The 17,602-nt window shown below is 44.0% G+C and overlaps 1 protein-coding gene across 1 annotated transcript in view; it reads right to left on the reverse strand.

The window, feature by feature from the left end:
• Positions 1–274: 274 nt before the first annotated feature.
• LOC142257156 (carbonic anhydrase-related protein 10-like) overlaps positions 275–17,602 on the reverse strand; it is a 1,219,065-nt gene continuing 1,201,737 nt past the window's right edge. Inside the window, exons 8-9 of the mRNA XM_075329273.1 lie at positions 4,894–5,059; positions 275–882 (exon numbers count right to left, since the gene is read on the reverse strand). Of these exons, the coding sequence (XP_075185388.1) occupies positions 854–882; positions 4,894–5,059 (195 nt within the window). The 3' untranslated portion in view covers positions 275–853. The remainder of the gene's footprint in view (positions 883–4,893; positions 5,060–17,602) is intronic.

Raw genomic sequence — 17,602 nt, forward strand, 5'->3', positions numbered from 1 at the left:
AAAACATGAATTACATGTATCCAACTGCATTTTATTGCAAAATTTCAGCAAGTTCTATCCTATATGTAAATCAAGGTTTGTGTAGTTAGGAAAGCTGGCTGTAGACCAAAATATTTCTAAGTTTTATTTAGACATGTCATTTAGTTTCCTAACCCCACAAATATATACTTTCTTTTAATGACTTAGCATTACCAAAACATTCCTGCTATGCATTTTTAGTTAATTTAATTCTGATACATTAATATAATGAAAACAATATTAAAAAAGTCAAATGTGGAATGTTAATTGATTTATTATTATCAACAAAAAGTCAGATTATAAAGTGTCAATTCATTGTTTGGCCACATAGTTGCTCTCACCAACAGATCACCTACATGCTTTTCATTAAATTATATCACATATTGGATATTATTGCAGGCAAGTTCATTTCACAAAACAGTACATTTCTGCACAGTGTGTACTTTCACACAAGCATTTTCAGGAAACATTCATTTCAGTGCATTTCCTAAATGTTGAATAATTTATCAGGATTTGTGGTTGAAATTACATTGTTTCCTCTTAAAATAATTTATAGACAGGATATTTTCAACTTTATTCAGTCCTCTGTTGAATGGAGATTATAGGCTCGCAATCAGCTTTAGTACCTTGAAAATAGTTCATCCCCCTTAACAGTACACATATAGTAGCTATTTATCTTTTGGTATTTTTTTTACAATATTTTTTATTTAAAAGCTGTAAAAATTTTCTTTTGAAAACACAAGCAGTTCATATTTCTCCCCGGTGTTCCGTGTGTCCTTGTGAAAAATGTAGTTTGGGATTTTTTTGTAAGTTGTATAGAAGTGATATAAATTGCTCAATTTTTGGAAGAAGAAGGCCAGTCCACTGTAATGGGAGAAAAAGAAAAGTTAGTGAGATAAATATAAAATTTCTAATGTTAAAAGAAATCAGAAGTCTTTCCTAGAATGGTAATAGGTGTGAGTATTCTATCAAATTATTTCTGAGTCAGAGTAGCCACTCTGAAAAGAGTAGCCGCTTTTCAGAAAAATAGGGTTTACTGCAGTGTGAGCAGCCTCTTTTCACCGCAGCACTCCTAGTATCTCTAGTTTTAGATTGTATAGACAGAATAGACAGCAGTGTGAGCAGCCTCTTCTCACCTCAGCACCCCTAGTATCTCCAGTTTTAGATTAAATAGAATAGACAGCAGTGTGAACAGCCTTTTCCTACTTCATCTCCCCTAGCATCTCCAGTATTAGATCAGAAAACTAAGTGAAAAGCAATGTAAACAGCCTATTCTTATGTCTGCACCACTGGTATCTCTAAATAAGTCAACACACAGTCATTAGCGTCTAAACCACTTGCAATAAACGTGAGTACATCCTTAAGTGAAAATTAACCAATTGTGCCCCATGAGACATCTTCCCTCCCCAGTGTCATGTAACTTATTAGCACTACAAGGTCTCAGGTGGATTTTTTTCAGGTTGTATAGAAGTGATATAAATTGCTCAATTTTTAGAAGATAACAGAGAACAGTGGAGATAGGTGATAATGCCGCGCCACAGATCACTTCAGGAGAAATAAGATTAACGTATCTTTATTGGCATAGGTCTACGCGTTTCAGGAGCCACGCTCCCTTCCTCAGGACCGTGAAGAACCAAGAGACATCAAATCTAAAATGGTGTCCACTCACATACATTAAATAACTCCATTGACGTCACAGGGACCATCCCCCGTGAAAAAAACGAGCGGGAAGATCACGTTGCAATGAAGAACATGACATCATATACATATTTGCATATGCTAAACTAAACACATTGTGAGCAAAACACGTTTAGAAAAAATTAATTAAAAACATGTAACATATCTACAAGTAAAACAATGTGAAGAAAAAGCAATAATCAAAGCTAAACCTTTGTCGGCCCAAAATATATGCAAAAACTGAGTAGAAAAAGGAAAAAACAAAAAACCAAATTTTCAATAAAAGAATGATGTGCAAATAAAATATGTGATAAAAAAGAGTGATAATTGTCTGTATCAATCATACAGCTAGGGATTAGAACTCCCACGAAATAAGCCAAAAAACCAGACATGAAGAAACCCTCACGATCCATTGTCGCTATCACGGCACAAGTGAATACATTACAACCCCTAAGGTGCTATCAACCAGTAAAGAATGTGAAATAAGGACTAACAACCATTTGACAGGTTGTGAACGTATACACGTTCACAACCTGTCAAATGGTTGTTAGTCCTTATTTCACATTCTTTACTGGTTGATAGCACCTTAGGGGTTGTAATGTATTCACTTGTGCCGTGATAGCGACAATGGATCGTGAGGGTTTCTTCATGTCTGGTTTTTTGGCTTATTTCGTGGGAGTTCTAATCCCTAGCTGTATGATTGATACAGACAATTATCACTCTTTTTTATCACATATTTTATTTGCACATCATTCTTTTATTGAAAATTTGGTTTTTTGTTTTTTCCTTTTTCTACTCAGTTTTTGCATATATTTTGGGCCGACAAAGGTTTAGCTTTGATTATTGCTTTTTCTTCACATTGTTTTACTTGTAGATATGTTACATGTTTTTAATTAATTTTTTCTAAATGTGTTTTGCTCACAATGTGTTTAGTTTAGCATATGCAAATATGTATATGATGTCATGTTCTTCATTGCAACGTGATCTTCCCGCTCGTTTTTTTCACGGGGGATGGTCCCTGTGACGTCAATGGAGTTATTTAATGTATGTGAGTGGACACCATTTTAGATTTGATGTCTCTTGGTTCTTCACGGTCCTGAGGAAGGGAGCGTGGCTCCTGAAACGCGTAGACCTATGCCAATAAAGATACGTTAATCTTATTTCTCCTGAAGTGATCTGTGGCGCGGCATTATCACCTATCTCCACTGTTCTCTGTTATCTGCCGTCGGGTGGCTGCTGCCTGGATTTACGATTTACATGCTGTCAAAGGGGTTGTGACTTGCACAACTCCATCTGGTGAGTATTGACTCCCCTTCCCTCACCCCATGTTATTGGGGTAATACCCTATTTGCGCTTTTTGTCCACAGTTTTATACAATTTTTAGAAGAAGAAGGCCAGTCCACTGTGATGGGAGAAAAAAAGAGTTTGTGATATAAATATAAAATTGCTAATATAAATAGAAATCAGAAGCATTTCCTAGAATGATAATAGGCATGAGCATTTTATCAAACTATCACTGGGTCAGAGTAACCACTCAGCTTTCAGAAAAACAGGGTTTACTGCAGTGTGAGCAGCCTCTTCTCACCACAGCACCCCTAGTATCTCAAGGTTTAGATTATAAAGTTAGAATAGGCAGCAGTGTAAGCAGCCTCTTCTTACCTCATCTCACCTGGTATCTCCAGTATTAGATAATAATGCTAAGGTGAACAGCAATGTAAACAGCCTAATCTTATGTATTCACCCCTTGTATCTCTAAATAAGTCAACATACAGTTATAAGCGTCTAAACCGCTTACAACAAACGAAATACATCCCTAAGTGAAAATTACCAAATTGTGCCCAATAAGATATTTTCCCTCCCCAGTGTCATGTGATTCATTAGTGCTACAAGGTCTCAGGTGGATTTTTTTCAGGTTGTATATAAGGGTTATAAATTGTTAAATTTTTGGAAGAAGTCCAATTCACTGTAATGGGAGAAAAAAGAGTTTGTGAGATAAATATAAAATTGCTAATGTGAATACAAATCAGAAGCCTTTCGTAGAATGGTAATAGGTGTGAGCATTCTATCAAACTATTTATGGGTCAGAGTAACCACTCACCTTTCAGAAAAACAGGGTTTACTGCAGTGTGAGCAGCCTCTTCTTGCCTCATCTACCCTGGTATCCCAAGTTTTAGATCATATTTGCAGAATAGACAGCAGTGTGAGCAGCCTCTTTTTACCTTATCTCCCCTGCTATCTCTAGTATTAGATCAGAAAGCTAAGGTGGACAGCAATGTAAACAGACTATTCTTAAGGCCCCTTTACACACTGAGACTTTCTAGCGATCCCACCAGCGATCCCAACCTGGCCGGGATCGCTACAAAGTCTCTGGTGAGGTGTCAAACAGGCACACCTGGCCAACGACGCAACAGCGATCCGGACCTGCAGAACGACCTAGCTAGTCATTGGGGACGTTGTAAAGCAGCTTTTTGAAAGGGAAGTCGCTAACGAAGTCGCTGTAAAGTCCTTTTACACACTGAGACTTTCTAGCGATCATGCTGCACAGCGGGAAACAAAGGACCAAAGAATGGTCCTGAACGATTTGTAGCGATCAGCAACTTCACAGCAGGGGCCGGGTCGCTGATGTGTTTCACACACTGCAATGTCGCTGGGGAGGTCGCTATTACATCACAAAACCGGTGACGTTACAGCGATGTCGTTTGCGATGTTGCAGTGTGTAAAGCCACCTTTATTATGTCTGCACCTCTGGTATCTCCAGTATTAGATCAGATAAACTGTATCCACTGCAATGTGAGAAGCCCTTTCTGAACTCAGCACTCCTGATATCGCCAGTAGAAGATACACTATACAAATATCTTCCTACATAAAAGGAAGTGGGTGAAGTTCCCTACATGCTCACTGAAAATTGTCATATTAACATTCTAGAACATGATTTTCCCTTCCCTTCCCTTCCCTTTGCTCCCTTCCTTCCTTTTTCAACTTCCCCTCTCTGATGATCTCCAATGATCATTTTAATCCAACCAATAACAGACCTCAGTGATCACATGCCTGAGTGACGTTTAAAATTAACAATTGACTGCACTAATTATGTTACTTATGCAGTGTCAGAGGTTCGACAAGGTGGCTATTTTCTATGGCTATTTTTTATGGCTATTTTCTAACCTCAATGTTTTTTTTGTATATAGAATTTATCCATACCATGAAGCTTATAGTTTGCTCCTTTACATTTTCGTCCTGGTTTACTGAAATCAAGATTTCCTCTCAATCCTCGATGGAAAAGCGGTTGCACTGGACGGAAGTTGTCACTCATACTTTGGAAGATATGTGATGGTTGGTTCTGGCTCAGAAGACGAAGAGAGTGCATCTGTGTGTGAAATTAATAAAAATATAACAAATGGTTGTCAGACTTAAACACAGGAAAGTAGTTTAGTTAAACTTCAAAATATGTCATTTTTGCTCTACATATTTCAAGTAATCTTTTTTCGATGTAATTTGAAACCATGTCATATTGTAGTGAAGTTGCGGATATCCCAAATATAGTTTAACATATTTTCACTCCTAAATGAAACATTTAATAAACGTTTCCCTTTTTATTCATTTTTTTGTTTTTTCTCTTTTCCTCTCCCTTTCTAAATAAACAGCTTTTTTTTACTTTTCCATATAAGGAATTGTTTTTATGGGATAAGATGTATTATATTATATAACTCAGTTATGCAGAACCTTTAATTTCACAGCATTTTATAGACATCATCAAACCTGTTCCATTGGCCTCACATTCTATACTCCCTATCATTATATATTTAGATTGTGGGAGGAAACCTGAGAACCAAGAGTAAACCCACGCAAACATGGGAAGAACATACAACTACTGGTAAATGTTGTCCTTCATGGGATTTAAACCCAGGACCCAAGTGCTGCACAGTATTAATGTGACGCCCTGGACAAGCCAGGTAGTTACAGATAGCACCCCGCACAACACCTGTCCCCTAAAAAGGTGTCATCAGACAACCATTATAACCTAGTTACCTCTCTCAGTGCTTGATGGACACACCAGGGGGCGGAGCCAGGTGGTTGGCCACGCCCACCGAGGAGTTCAGAGGGCCTGAGGCAGGAAAAACACAAGTGCGTTGTCAGTTGTTAGCAGATGAGTTGACAGGAGTGAAGGAGAGTGGAAGCAGGCCTGTGCCCAGGTCTGCAGTAGTCTGACAGGTGCCAGGGTTGGAGCCCAGGCACCTTTGGCTAGGATGCAAGCGATGGCCTCAGCCTGCAGGAGTCGGGAAGACGGCTCAGTGGAACCGTGGTGGACCGGGACAGGGTAGTGGCCCACCGGTACCGACCCAGGGAACCGACTTGGAAACCGGAGCACAAGAGGGGGTACTCAGACCCTGAAAGGAGGTCCAGAAGCCACTGGACCAAGTTAATTAACTGATTGCGGTCTGGACTATAGGTCCTTTCCCACCCAATGTCCCGACTGAAGACAACAGCCCAATGAGGGGGATAGAAAGCCACCGCACAGGCAGAGAGATCCCACGGGCCAGCGTCTGCGGGCAAAGGGCTCTCCCGACATCCACAAAGCCGGGGAGCGGCTGAAGCGCAGGCAGTCCACAGATACACAACACGGTGCAGGAAAAAGGCAGAGACCACCAACCGGGTGGGGGACCCGACTCAGCCGGCTGCAGGCACCGACCACCATCAAATTGTTTTACCAGAGACTTGTGTGTGTTACTAATCGTGAGTACAACAGTGCCCTCTGGCTGTGCACCTCCCTGCACCGCCCAACCACAACAGCAGCCAATGGGTCCCGGGGCCACCATCCCTGCCCACGGAGGGGTTAACATCTTGCTGCATAAACATCTCCCCCGGGTGCCCCGTGACTGCAGCGGTGGTGTCTACACCTTCACCACATCCCGTTGGTGGCATCACGAACTTAATCGCGGCTCCGGCCATACACCTACGTCCCCTAAACCGCCAGCCCCCCTTTCAGATCAAAGTGACCACAGGGCCCCCGGGTCTGGAGGCGCTCAAGCCACCTACCAGCGAGCCCGGACCCGAGTGGCTCGGCTGCAGCCGAGCATGGGGCGGTACATTAGTGTTAACCACTGAGCCACCATGCTGTCTAAAACAACTCCAAGTGAAATAGCGTGCAAAATCCAATATTGCCAACATTTTTTTAAGTTTTATTTTCACGACATTCGTGGTGCAATAAAATTGACTTAGAAATCGGATTCTCAGAGTCAGTACAATCATGGACATACCAATCTTGTATAGATTTTACTAATATTTTATTGGTTGGAAAAAAATTATAGAAAAATTGTTTGTGTCTTTATTTTTCAAGATCCATAACTTTTTTTTGTAGTAACATCAATGGAACTATATAGGAACTTATATATAGGAACTTATTATTGTGCAAAGCGCTGATGCTTTTCCTTACAAAACGTTGGAGTACATACTATGGCTTGATCACTTCTTATAGCATTAATGCAATGGAAAAAATGCTTAAACAACTGACATATATGTATATATATAAAAAAATGAAGAAGGCGATCCAGCTGAGTGAACAGGTGATTTATTCAGTGCAGTTCGGACAAGGCATATGGTCGTGGTTAGCGCGTTTCTGGCTTAACGCCCTTAATCATAACAATGGTTGTTATGATTAAGGGCGTTAAGCCAGAAACGCGTTAACCACGACCATATGCCTTGTCCGAACTGCACTGAACAAATATATATATATATATATATATATATATATATATATGTGTGTGTGTGTATATACATATGATATATGCATATATATATATATATATATATATATATATATATGTGTATATACATATGTATATATACATATATATATATATACACACAAACACAGTATATCACAAAAGTGAGTACACCCCTCATATTTTTTTTAACTACCGTATTTTTCGCTTTATAAGACGCACTTGATTATAAGACGCACCTCCAAATTTGGTGAAGGAAAAGAGAATTTTTTTTTTAATGTTAAATGGGGTCCATCTTATAATGCCAGTGTCCGTCTAACAAATCATATAGGGTAGATGTCCCTCATAGCCCCCCATCCTAAAATTAGCCCCCCTTAATCTGGATATGGCCCCCTTATTTTGAATATAGCCCCCTTGTGCTGGGACACGTCCCCCTGTGCTGCCCATGGCCCCTATAGATGGTACGCCTCCCCTGTGTTAGATATGCCCCCCATGTGTGCTGCCCATGGCCCCTATAGATGGCACACCTCCCCTGTGTTAGATATGCCCCCCATGTGTGCTGCCCATGACCCCTATAGATGGCACACCTCCCCTGTGATAGATATGGCCCCCATGTGTGCTGCCCATGGCCACTATAGATGCCACATCTCCCCTGTGTTAGATATGCCCCCCAAGTGTGCTGCCCATAATAAAATAAAACACTCTTTCCTTACCTTCTCAGCGCTGTCCCTCCTCGTGTCTCCCACCTCGCAGTTGAGCTCCAGCTTCCTCTACTTCCTGGTTCTTGCTACCGGTCATGTGATCGGCACGGCAGAGTGATATCATCTCTGCGTGCCTTATCACAGACAGCAGCAGCAGGAGATGGGAGATCAGCCCTGGAGGTAAGTAAAGCTTTTTTTATTTTACTATGGGCAGCAGCACGGGGGCCATATCTAACACAGGGGGGATCATGTGCGATCAAAGGGAGCACAGGCACATATACTATGCCCCGCTGCCCCAGCCCCTCAGCGTGATGCGATTTCAGCACCACGCTGCTGATGGACAGCGGCTGTGCATATTATATGAGCGGGAGCAGGAGATCTAATGCTGCCGCCCGCAGCTGTCACCTGCCCCCAGCACTGCTCCAGAGCGGACCCTGCAGTATATATATATATGTACACCCCCCGTATATTCGGTTTATAAGACGCACCCCCTACTTTCCCCCAAAATTTGGGACAACAAAAGTGCGTCTTATAAAGCGAAAAATACGGTATTTTATATCTTTTCATGTGACACTAAAGATATGACACTGTGATACGATGTAAAATAGTCAGTATGCAGTTTGTATAGAAACTAGAAACTGTTTCTTAGCAATTTCCCCTCTTTTACTTTGGTTTGAGAGCTGTTCTGGCGACTACGTAAACACCACGTGCTGCTCTAACTAAGTTATTCAAAGACACCAGAAATGCAGTCAGGCACCTTCTACAGGTTGTGCCCATACTGTTTCAGCCTTTTCCCATCGATTTTAGCTTTTTTCTCAGTCACCACAGGTCACCGTTGGGTCCAACGTAAAATTATTCTGGTTTCCCATAGACTTACATTGGGGGTCGAATATTCGCGAATAGTCGAACAGCGGCAAGGTATTCGCCGGATATTCGGCAAAGCGAATATTAGGGTATTCGATCATCCCTAATAATAAATAATAAAAAATAAATAAACTGAATGGAATTAACTAGTTATTAACTTATATTCTCGACACACACATTAAGACCTTCAGGAATTAAAGTTCCCAATTTGAAGATCCAAAAATATTACCTCCTAACAAGTCTACCATATCAATCATTGGGGTGATCAGGAATTTGTTCTATAATAGTAAGTTTTAAATTCTCTAGGTTCCTTTGATGTTCCAAAAGAAAATGCTTAGACAAATTATGGGTTACTATTCAATGCGGATATTATGACAATGCTTGTTCATCCTACAATGCACTGGTTGTATTGTGCGACCTACCTACTGGAGTCCACACTTGCACTCCAGTAGGTAGATTACGTTGGATGACAGACAATATAAGGTTTGATGGATTTTAAATACAACACCTGTGGTTTTAGAGGTGAAGGTGTTAACACCATGTGTAATTAGCCCACAACACAAACACTTTCTGTTACCGCATCCAAAGTTTCCCAGGGATTTAATTTGGATAGAGAGATAATCATTAGATCCAGTGGGACCAAGATGGGTCTGTTTGGAGCTGGGAGTTACCAAACTTTTAAGATTGCGATTTTTTTGAAAAATAATTGGCGGTGTATTAGACAAATTTGGACCTAGAACAGGATCATTTTTTAACAAGAATCAATATTTATTAATACGTTTTTTAACATTATGATAGGAATCACTGAATGTGGTCACTAGACTGCAATTAAATCGACAATTATTTAAAAAATTTGTATATTGGTTGGCAGTAAATTTTTCTATACAATCTTGTTGGCTAAGAGATTTAGGTTTTTATAAAAGCATCTTTCAGAAGTTTGCTAGGATATCCTTTATTCAAGAATTTTTTTTAAATTTGAGATTCTTAAATTCTGCGTACAATTTTTGCAGACCCTCCAATATGGTCCATAGGGTATGTTAAGGATCCAAACAGGAAGATGACTGCTCTGAAAATCAAGGTAACTATTGACGTCCACCTTCTTAAAGAAGGTGGAGGTGATAATTCCTCCCTTACCATCCTTTGATATTAGGAGATCAAGAAATTGAATACTGGTAGCCTAAATGGTCAAAGTAAATTGGAATCCCCAGGAGTTATGGTTGAGCTCATTTACAAATTCATTAATTCTATTTAGTGTACCATGCCAAACAAAAAAATAAATCATCAATGAATCTCTGGTAAAATAAAATGCGCCCCATCGACAGCGGGGACTGGGTGATGAAGACGGATTCCAAATGCGTTATAAAAAGATTGGCATAACTGGGTGCGAATCGCGTTCCCATCGCACAGCCCCTCAACTGTCGATATGGCACACCCTGAAACATAAAATAATGGTGATTTAAAATAAAAGAAATACTATCCAAAATTAATAACCTTTGAGTTTCTGCAAAACTGGTGTCAGTGGAAAGATAGTAATCTACTGCTTTAAGTCCTAAATGATGAGATATGTTTGAATAAAGGGAATTGAAGTCAAGAGTAAATAAAATGTAATCACCATCCAAGGGAGCCCTCTGCAAAACATCTATCAGATGGGAGGAGTCCCTTAAATGGGAATCCAAATTAAAAACATATTTCTGCAAAAATAAATCCAAATAGTGCGATTAATTGGATGTAATGGATTTTACACCAGAAGTGATGGGGCGTCCAGGAGGCTGTGTAATACTCTTATGGACCTTGGGCAAAAAATAAGGTGTGGAAAATCTCTTAATATCTAGAAAATTCTTTTCTTTTTTGTTGAGAAGATGATTATCTATAACAGTTCTAACCAATTGTTTATATGCAAGAAAATATTGTAAGGAGGGATCTTCCTTTAGGCGGCAATAATAATTGGTGTCACTCAAAATCCTAATCCCTCCTGGTTATACCACTCTTTATCCATAATCACCACTCCTCCACCTTTATCAGAACTGCTCAAAATGATGTTGAATTGTTTCTTAACGGCTTACTAGCAGATTTCTCCTCGGACGTAAGATTATCTTTTTTGAAGGACTGTGAAAATTCTCTCAACCCATTCAATACTAGATGTTGAAACGTCTCGAGGTCGCTACCTTTGTGGTTTGTGGGGTAAAATTGGGATTTATGATGAACAGGGACATGTACTAGTTCTACCTCAGCCAGACCTGTAACTAAAGTTGGGGTCTAAGGTTACAATCCCTCAAGTTATCCCTTCAAAAGTGAGTACACCCCTCACATTTTTTTGTAACTATTTTATATCTTTTCATGTGACAACACTGAACATATGACACTGTGATATGATGTAAAGTAGTCAGTATGTTTGTATAACAGTGTACATTTGGTGTGCTCTCTAAATAACTCAACACAGACATTAGCGTCAAATAACTTGCAACAAAAGTGAGTACACTCCTAAGTGAAAATAACCAAATGGTACCAAATTAGACATTTTACCTCCCCGGTGTCATGTGACTCATTAGTGTTACTAGGTCTCAGGTGGGGAGCAGGTGTGTTAACCTTGGTGTTATTGCTCACACACAATCTCATACTGGTCAGTGGAAGTTTGACATGGCTCCTCATGGCAAAAAATTCTCTTAGGATCTGTAAAAAAAGAATTGTTGCTTAACATAAAGGTGGCTATAAGAAGAAGATTGCCAGTACCCTGAATCTGAGCTGCAGCACAGTGGCCAAGACCATACAGTGATTTAACAAGACACGTTCCACTCAAAACAAGCATCACCATAGTCGACCAAAGAGGTTGAGTGCACGTGCTCAGCATCATATCCAAAGGCTGCTTTTTCAAAATAGATGTATCAATACATTGCTGCAGAGGTTAAAAGTCTGGGAGATCAGCCTGTCAGTGCTCAGACCACATGCCGCATACTGCATCAAATTGTTCTGTTATACTACCAAGAAAAACAAGAGTATTTTATACCCCGTAGACACTTTTATTGAATCAAAATTATTAAAATTACATTTCAATACATTATATTAAAATTAAAAAATAAATACTAGCTGACAAAAAATCAAACAGGGGAAACGCACCATATATTGAAATAGCATGTGTTATACAAAATATATCATTTAGGGACACCAGCCCTTTAAGAAAAAAAGTGCAAATAATGCTCATGAAAGTCTAATATACCAACAGTTACCGAAGGGTTAAGAATGCTGTTGTTGATTATCAGTATCAATACTTGGGCAAAAACCTTTCTATTCACTACCACAGCAAAAAAGGCATAATTAAATTACACTGATGGCATATAGACTCTTGCATATATAGCACTTACTGTTGTATCTGTAGCGTGACCAACATTTCAAACAGATTTCTTCATCAAGAGGCATGTGATGAAAAGCGGTGGGCAAGCATATAAACCTAACGTTGACCAATCAGCACACTCCCTTATGGGGGTGTGTAAAAACACGTGATGGAAGTGAGCTATTCAATATGAACCTGAGCGGCGCATGCATCAGGTAAAAAGCGGTACACACGTCTCCTGATGAAGGGAGAACCACCACTACAGATACAAATGTAAGTGCTGTAAATGCAGGAGTCTATATGCCATCAGTGTAATTTAATGCCATTTTTGCTGTGGTAGTGAATAGAGAGGTTTTTGCCCAAGTATTGATACTAATAATTATTAACAACATCATTCTTAACCCTTTGGTGACTGTTGGCATATTGGACTTCCATGAGCATTATTTGCACTTTTTTTCATAAAGGGCTGGTGTCCGTAAATGATATATGTTGTATAATACATGCGATTTCAATATATGGTGTGTTTCCCCTGTTTGATTTTTTTGTCACCTAGTATTTATTTTTTATCTTTAATATAATGTATTGAAATGTAATTTTAATCATTTTTATTCAATAAAAGTGTCTTTTTGGAACAATATACTCTTGTTTTTCTTGGTGGGATGATTTTTGTGTGAGTTTTGTTACCACTAAAAATTATTGTGGGTATATATATCTGGTGTTATGTAACCAAATTCTTCTAAAAGGCTGTTGCCCAGAAGGAAGCCTGTTCTAAAGATGATGCAGAAGAAAACCGTCAGTTTGCTGAATACCAGCAGACTAAGGACATGGATTATTGGAACCATGTCCTCTGGTCTCATGATACCAAGATAAACATATTTGGTTCAAATGGTTTCAAATTTGTGTGGTGGCAACAAGGTGAGAAGTACAAAGACAAGTATGTCTTGCCTACAGTCAAACATGGTGGTGGGAGTGCCATGGTTTGGGGATGCATGAGTGCTGTCAGCTGTGGGGAGCTACAATTCATTGAGGGAATCATAAATGTCAATATATACGGTGACATACTGAAGCATCTACTTTGATGAATTGTAGACAAATAGTGTGTGCATATATAATTAGTTACATGATGACAATATGAATCATGTTTTTTTCTTTATTGCTAAATTTGTCTTTATTTCAATCATGCTATTATATCTGTAATTTTTTTATTAGATTTTTTTATTACACATTTTTGTTACTTACTCATTCCAATTATCTATATATAATTGCCTTATTCTGTCTGTCTGTCTGTCTGTCTGTCTGTCATGCTTCAAAATTGTGTCCTTCCGGTGACATTGTGTCCTTACAGTGACACAAAGCTGATTGGCCGCTGGGCTCGCCATGGCCCCGCCCACACGGATTGGCCGCTCGCCCAGGCTGCGCCCCCACACGGATTGGCCAGCCGCTCGCCCAGGCTCCGCCCCCCCCACAGATTGGCCTCTCGCCCCGGCACCCTGCAGGCATTGGCAATTCGGCCACGCCACGCCCCGCCCCCCTCACACAATGCACGCTAGCTCTGGCCCCGCCCCACCCCCTGCGCATTCCCCGAACTGACACGGCTGTCACGGAGGTGAGTACTGTACCCCCCCCCCCCCGTCCCCCGTCCCCCGTCCCCCGTCCCCCGCTCGCTCGGGAGTGGTGTGGGCTCCCGTGCGAGCGGGGGACGGGATACGTTGGTAACCATGCTAGCATGCTAGCATGGTTACAAGCGCATCAAGGTCCTGCAGCGGCGGAAGATCCACACGCACACACATAACAGCACACACACACACACACATACACACACATCAGATCACACTCACTCTCACACACACCTCACACACACCTCACACACACCTCACACACACATCGCATCCACACACTCACAGCATCCGGCGATATCGCTTGCTTCTCGGCCTCGATACTGTGCTGTTGTGACCTTCCAGGACCTGACGGAGGATCACATGGCCAGAAGCATGTGGTATCTCCGGATGTTGTGACTGTGAGCGCGTATGTGCGATATCGTCAGTGTCTGTGTGTGTGAGTGTATGCGATCGGGTGTGTGTGAGTGTATGCGATCGGTCGGGTGTGTGTGAGTGTATGCGATCGGTCGGGTGTGTGTGAGTGTATGCGATCGGTCGGGTGTGTGTGAGTGTCGGGATCGGGTGTGTGAGTGTCGGCAGAGGAGCACGGCGTGCTGGAGGAGGCACGGAGCAGAGAGGCTGATTTTGGGGAAGGCTGGGAGGGGGACGCTGATGCTGGGGGAGACTGGGAGGGGAAGGCTGATGCTGAGGGAGGCTGAGAGAGGGAGGCTGGGAGGAAGGAGCCTGGGAGGAGAGAGGCTGATCCTGGGGAAGGCTGGGAAGGGGAGGCTGATGCTGAGGGAGGCTGGAAGGAGAGAGGCTGATGCTGGGGGAGGCTGGAAGGAGAGAGGCTGAGGCTGGGAGGAGAGAGGCTGATGCTGGGGAAGGCTGATGCTGAGGGAGGCTGGGAGGGGAAGGCTGATGCTGGGGAAGGCTGGGAGAGGGAGGTTGATGCTGAGGGAAGCTGGAAGGAGAGAGGCTGATCCTGGGGAAGGCTGGGAGAGGGAGGTTGATGCTGAGGGAAGCTGGAAGGAGAGAGGCTGATGCTGGGGGAGGCTGGAAGGAGAGAGGCTGATGCTGGGGGAGGCTGATGCTGCGGGAGGCTGGGATGAGAGGCTGGGAGGAGAGAGGCTGATGCTGTGGAAGGCTGGGAGGAGAGAGGCTGATGCTGGGGACAGAGAGGAGAGGCTGATGCTGGGAGGAGAGAGGCTGATGCTGGGAGGAGAGAGGCTGATGCTGAGGGAGGCTGGGAGGGGGAGGCTGATGCTGGGGGAGGCTGGGACGAGGGAGGTTAGGAAGAGAGAGGCTGATGCTGGGGGAGGCTGATGCTGGGGGAGGCTGGAAGGAGAGAGGCTGATGCTGGTGGAGGCTGATGCTTGGGGAGGCTGATGCTGGGGGAGACTGGGAGGGGAAGGCTGATGCTGAGGGAGGCTGGGAGGGGGAGGCTGGGAGGAAGGAGGCTGGGAGAAGAGAGAGGCTGATCCTCGGGAAGGCTGGGAAGGGGAGGCTGATGCTGAGGGAGGCTGGAAGGAGAGAGGCTGATGCTGGGGGAGGCTGGAAGGAGAGAGGCTGAGGCTGGGAGGAGAGAGGCTGATGCTGGGGAAGGCTGATGCTGAGGGAGGCTGGGAGGGGAATGCTGATGCTGGGGAAGGCTGGGAGGATGGAGGCTGGGAGGAGAGAGGCTGATCCTGGGGAAGGCTGGGAGAGGGAGGCTGATGCTGAGGGAGGCTGGAAGGAGAGAGGCTGATGATGGGGGAGGCTGGAAGGAGAGAGGCTGATGCTGGGGGAGGCTGATGCTGGGGGAGGCTGGGAGGAGATAGGCTGGGAGGAGAGAGGCTGATGCTGGGGAAGGCTGGGAGGAGACAGGCTGATGTTGGGGACAGAGAGGAGAGGCTGATGCTGGGAGGAGAGAGGCTGATGCTGGGATGAGAGAGGCTGATGCTGGGAGGAGAGAGGCTGATGCTGGGGGAGGCTGGGAGGAGGAGGCTGATGCTGGGGGAGGCTGGGACGAAGGAGTCTGTCTGTCTGTCTTGCTCCAAAATTGTGTCCTTACGGTGACACAAAGCTGATTGGCCGCTGGGCTCGCCATGGCCCCGCCCCTCCGCACGGATTGGCTGCTCGCCTCACCTCGGCTCCGCCCCCCCGCGGATTGGTCGCTCACCTCGGCCTGGCCCCGCCCTCCGCATGGATTGGCTGCTCGCCTCGGCCCTCCGCACGCCTCGCCAGACATAAACTTGCGATGCTGGGATCGTGACGGAGCCGGTGAACGCTGGTAACATTATACACATCGAGTAACTAAGGTCCCTTAGTTACCCGATGTGTATCATAGTTACCAGCGTACACCGGCTCCCGGTACACATGTGCAGGGAGCCGGCATTATACTCCTCTCCCCCCAGGACTACTCCTCCTATTACAGTCCTCCTATTATACTCCTCTCTGAGTATAATAGGAGAACTATTATAGCATGGGAGATGTAGCATGATGGGGGGTGCGCAGCATGGGGGATGTAGCACGATGGGGAGTGCGCAGCATGGGGGATGTAGCACGATGGGGAGTGCGCAGCATGGGGGATGTAGAACGATGGGGAGTGCGCAGCATGAGGGATGAAGCACGATGGAGAGTGCGCAGCATGGGGGATGTAGCACGATGGGGAGTGCGCAGCATGGCGGATGGAGCACGATGGGGGTGCGCAGCATGGGGGATGTAGCACAATGGGGAGTGCGCAGCATGGGGGATGTAGCACGATGGGGAGTGCGCAGCATGGGGGATGTAGCACGATGTGGAGTGCGCAGCATGGCGGATGGAGCACAATGGCGGGTGCGCAGCATGGCGGATGGAGCACGATGGGGAGTGCGCAGCATGGGGGATGTAGCACGATGGGGGGATGTAGCACGATGGGGGGATGTAGCACGATGGGGGATGTAGCACGATGGGGGGTGCGCAGCATGGGGGATGTAGCACGATGGGGGGTGCGCAGCATGGGGGATGTAGCACGATGGGGAGTGCGCAGCATGGGGGATGTAGCACGATGGGGAGTGCGCAGCATGGGGGATGGGGCACAATGGGGGGTGCGCAGCATGGGGGATGGGGCATGATGGGGGGTGCGCAGCATGGGGGATGGAGCACGATGGGAGGTGCACACCTCCCCCCAACACACACACACACACAACACACCACACACACTGGGAACCACAAACACCGCCATACACAGACACCCACACACACAGACAACGCTACACACACACAACACCCAACACACGAACACCGCGGCATACATAAATATACGCACATACCGCACAACACACACATTGCACAAAACATACCTCCCCCCAAAACACACCACACCCACACAAACCGCGCAACACACACACAACGCTCCACAAACACGCAACACACGCAACACACATACAACACCGCTCTCACCCCCCGTCACACCCAGACAACACCCAGAACATGTACAGCGCCCTACACAAACACTTGGTAACTACACACAACAACATCTATATATATATATATATATATATATATATATATATATATATATAAAACAAAAATCATACATTAACTACACAATACGTAAATTCTAGAATACCCGATGCGTAGAATCGCGCCACCTTCTAGTTGTATATATTCTAGGCCATGAACAAAGTCTGTGTACTGAAACATTGGGCTCTTTAACAGTACAGATATACTGCT

Source organism: Anomaloglossus baeobatrachus, chromosome 11 (genome assembly GCF_048569485.1).
Source record: "Anomaloglossus baeobatrachus isolate aAnoBae1 chromosome 11, aAnoBae1.hap1, whole genome shotgun sequence".
Classification (NCBI taxonomy): Eukaryota; Metazoa; Chordata; class Amphibia; order Anura; family Aromobatidae; genus Anomaloglossus; species Anomaloglossus baeobatrachus.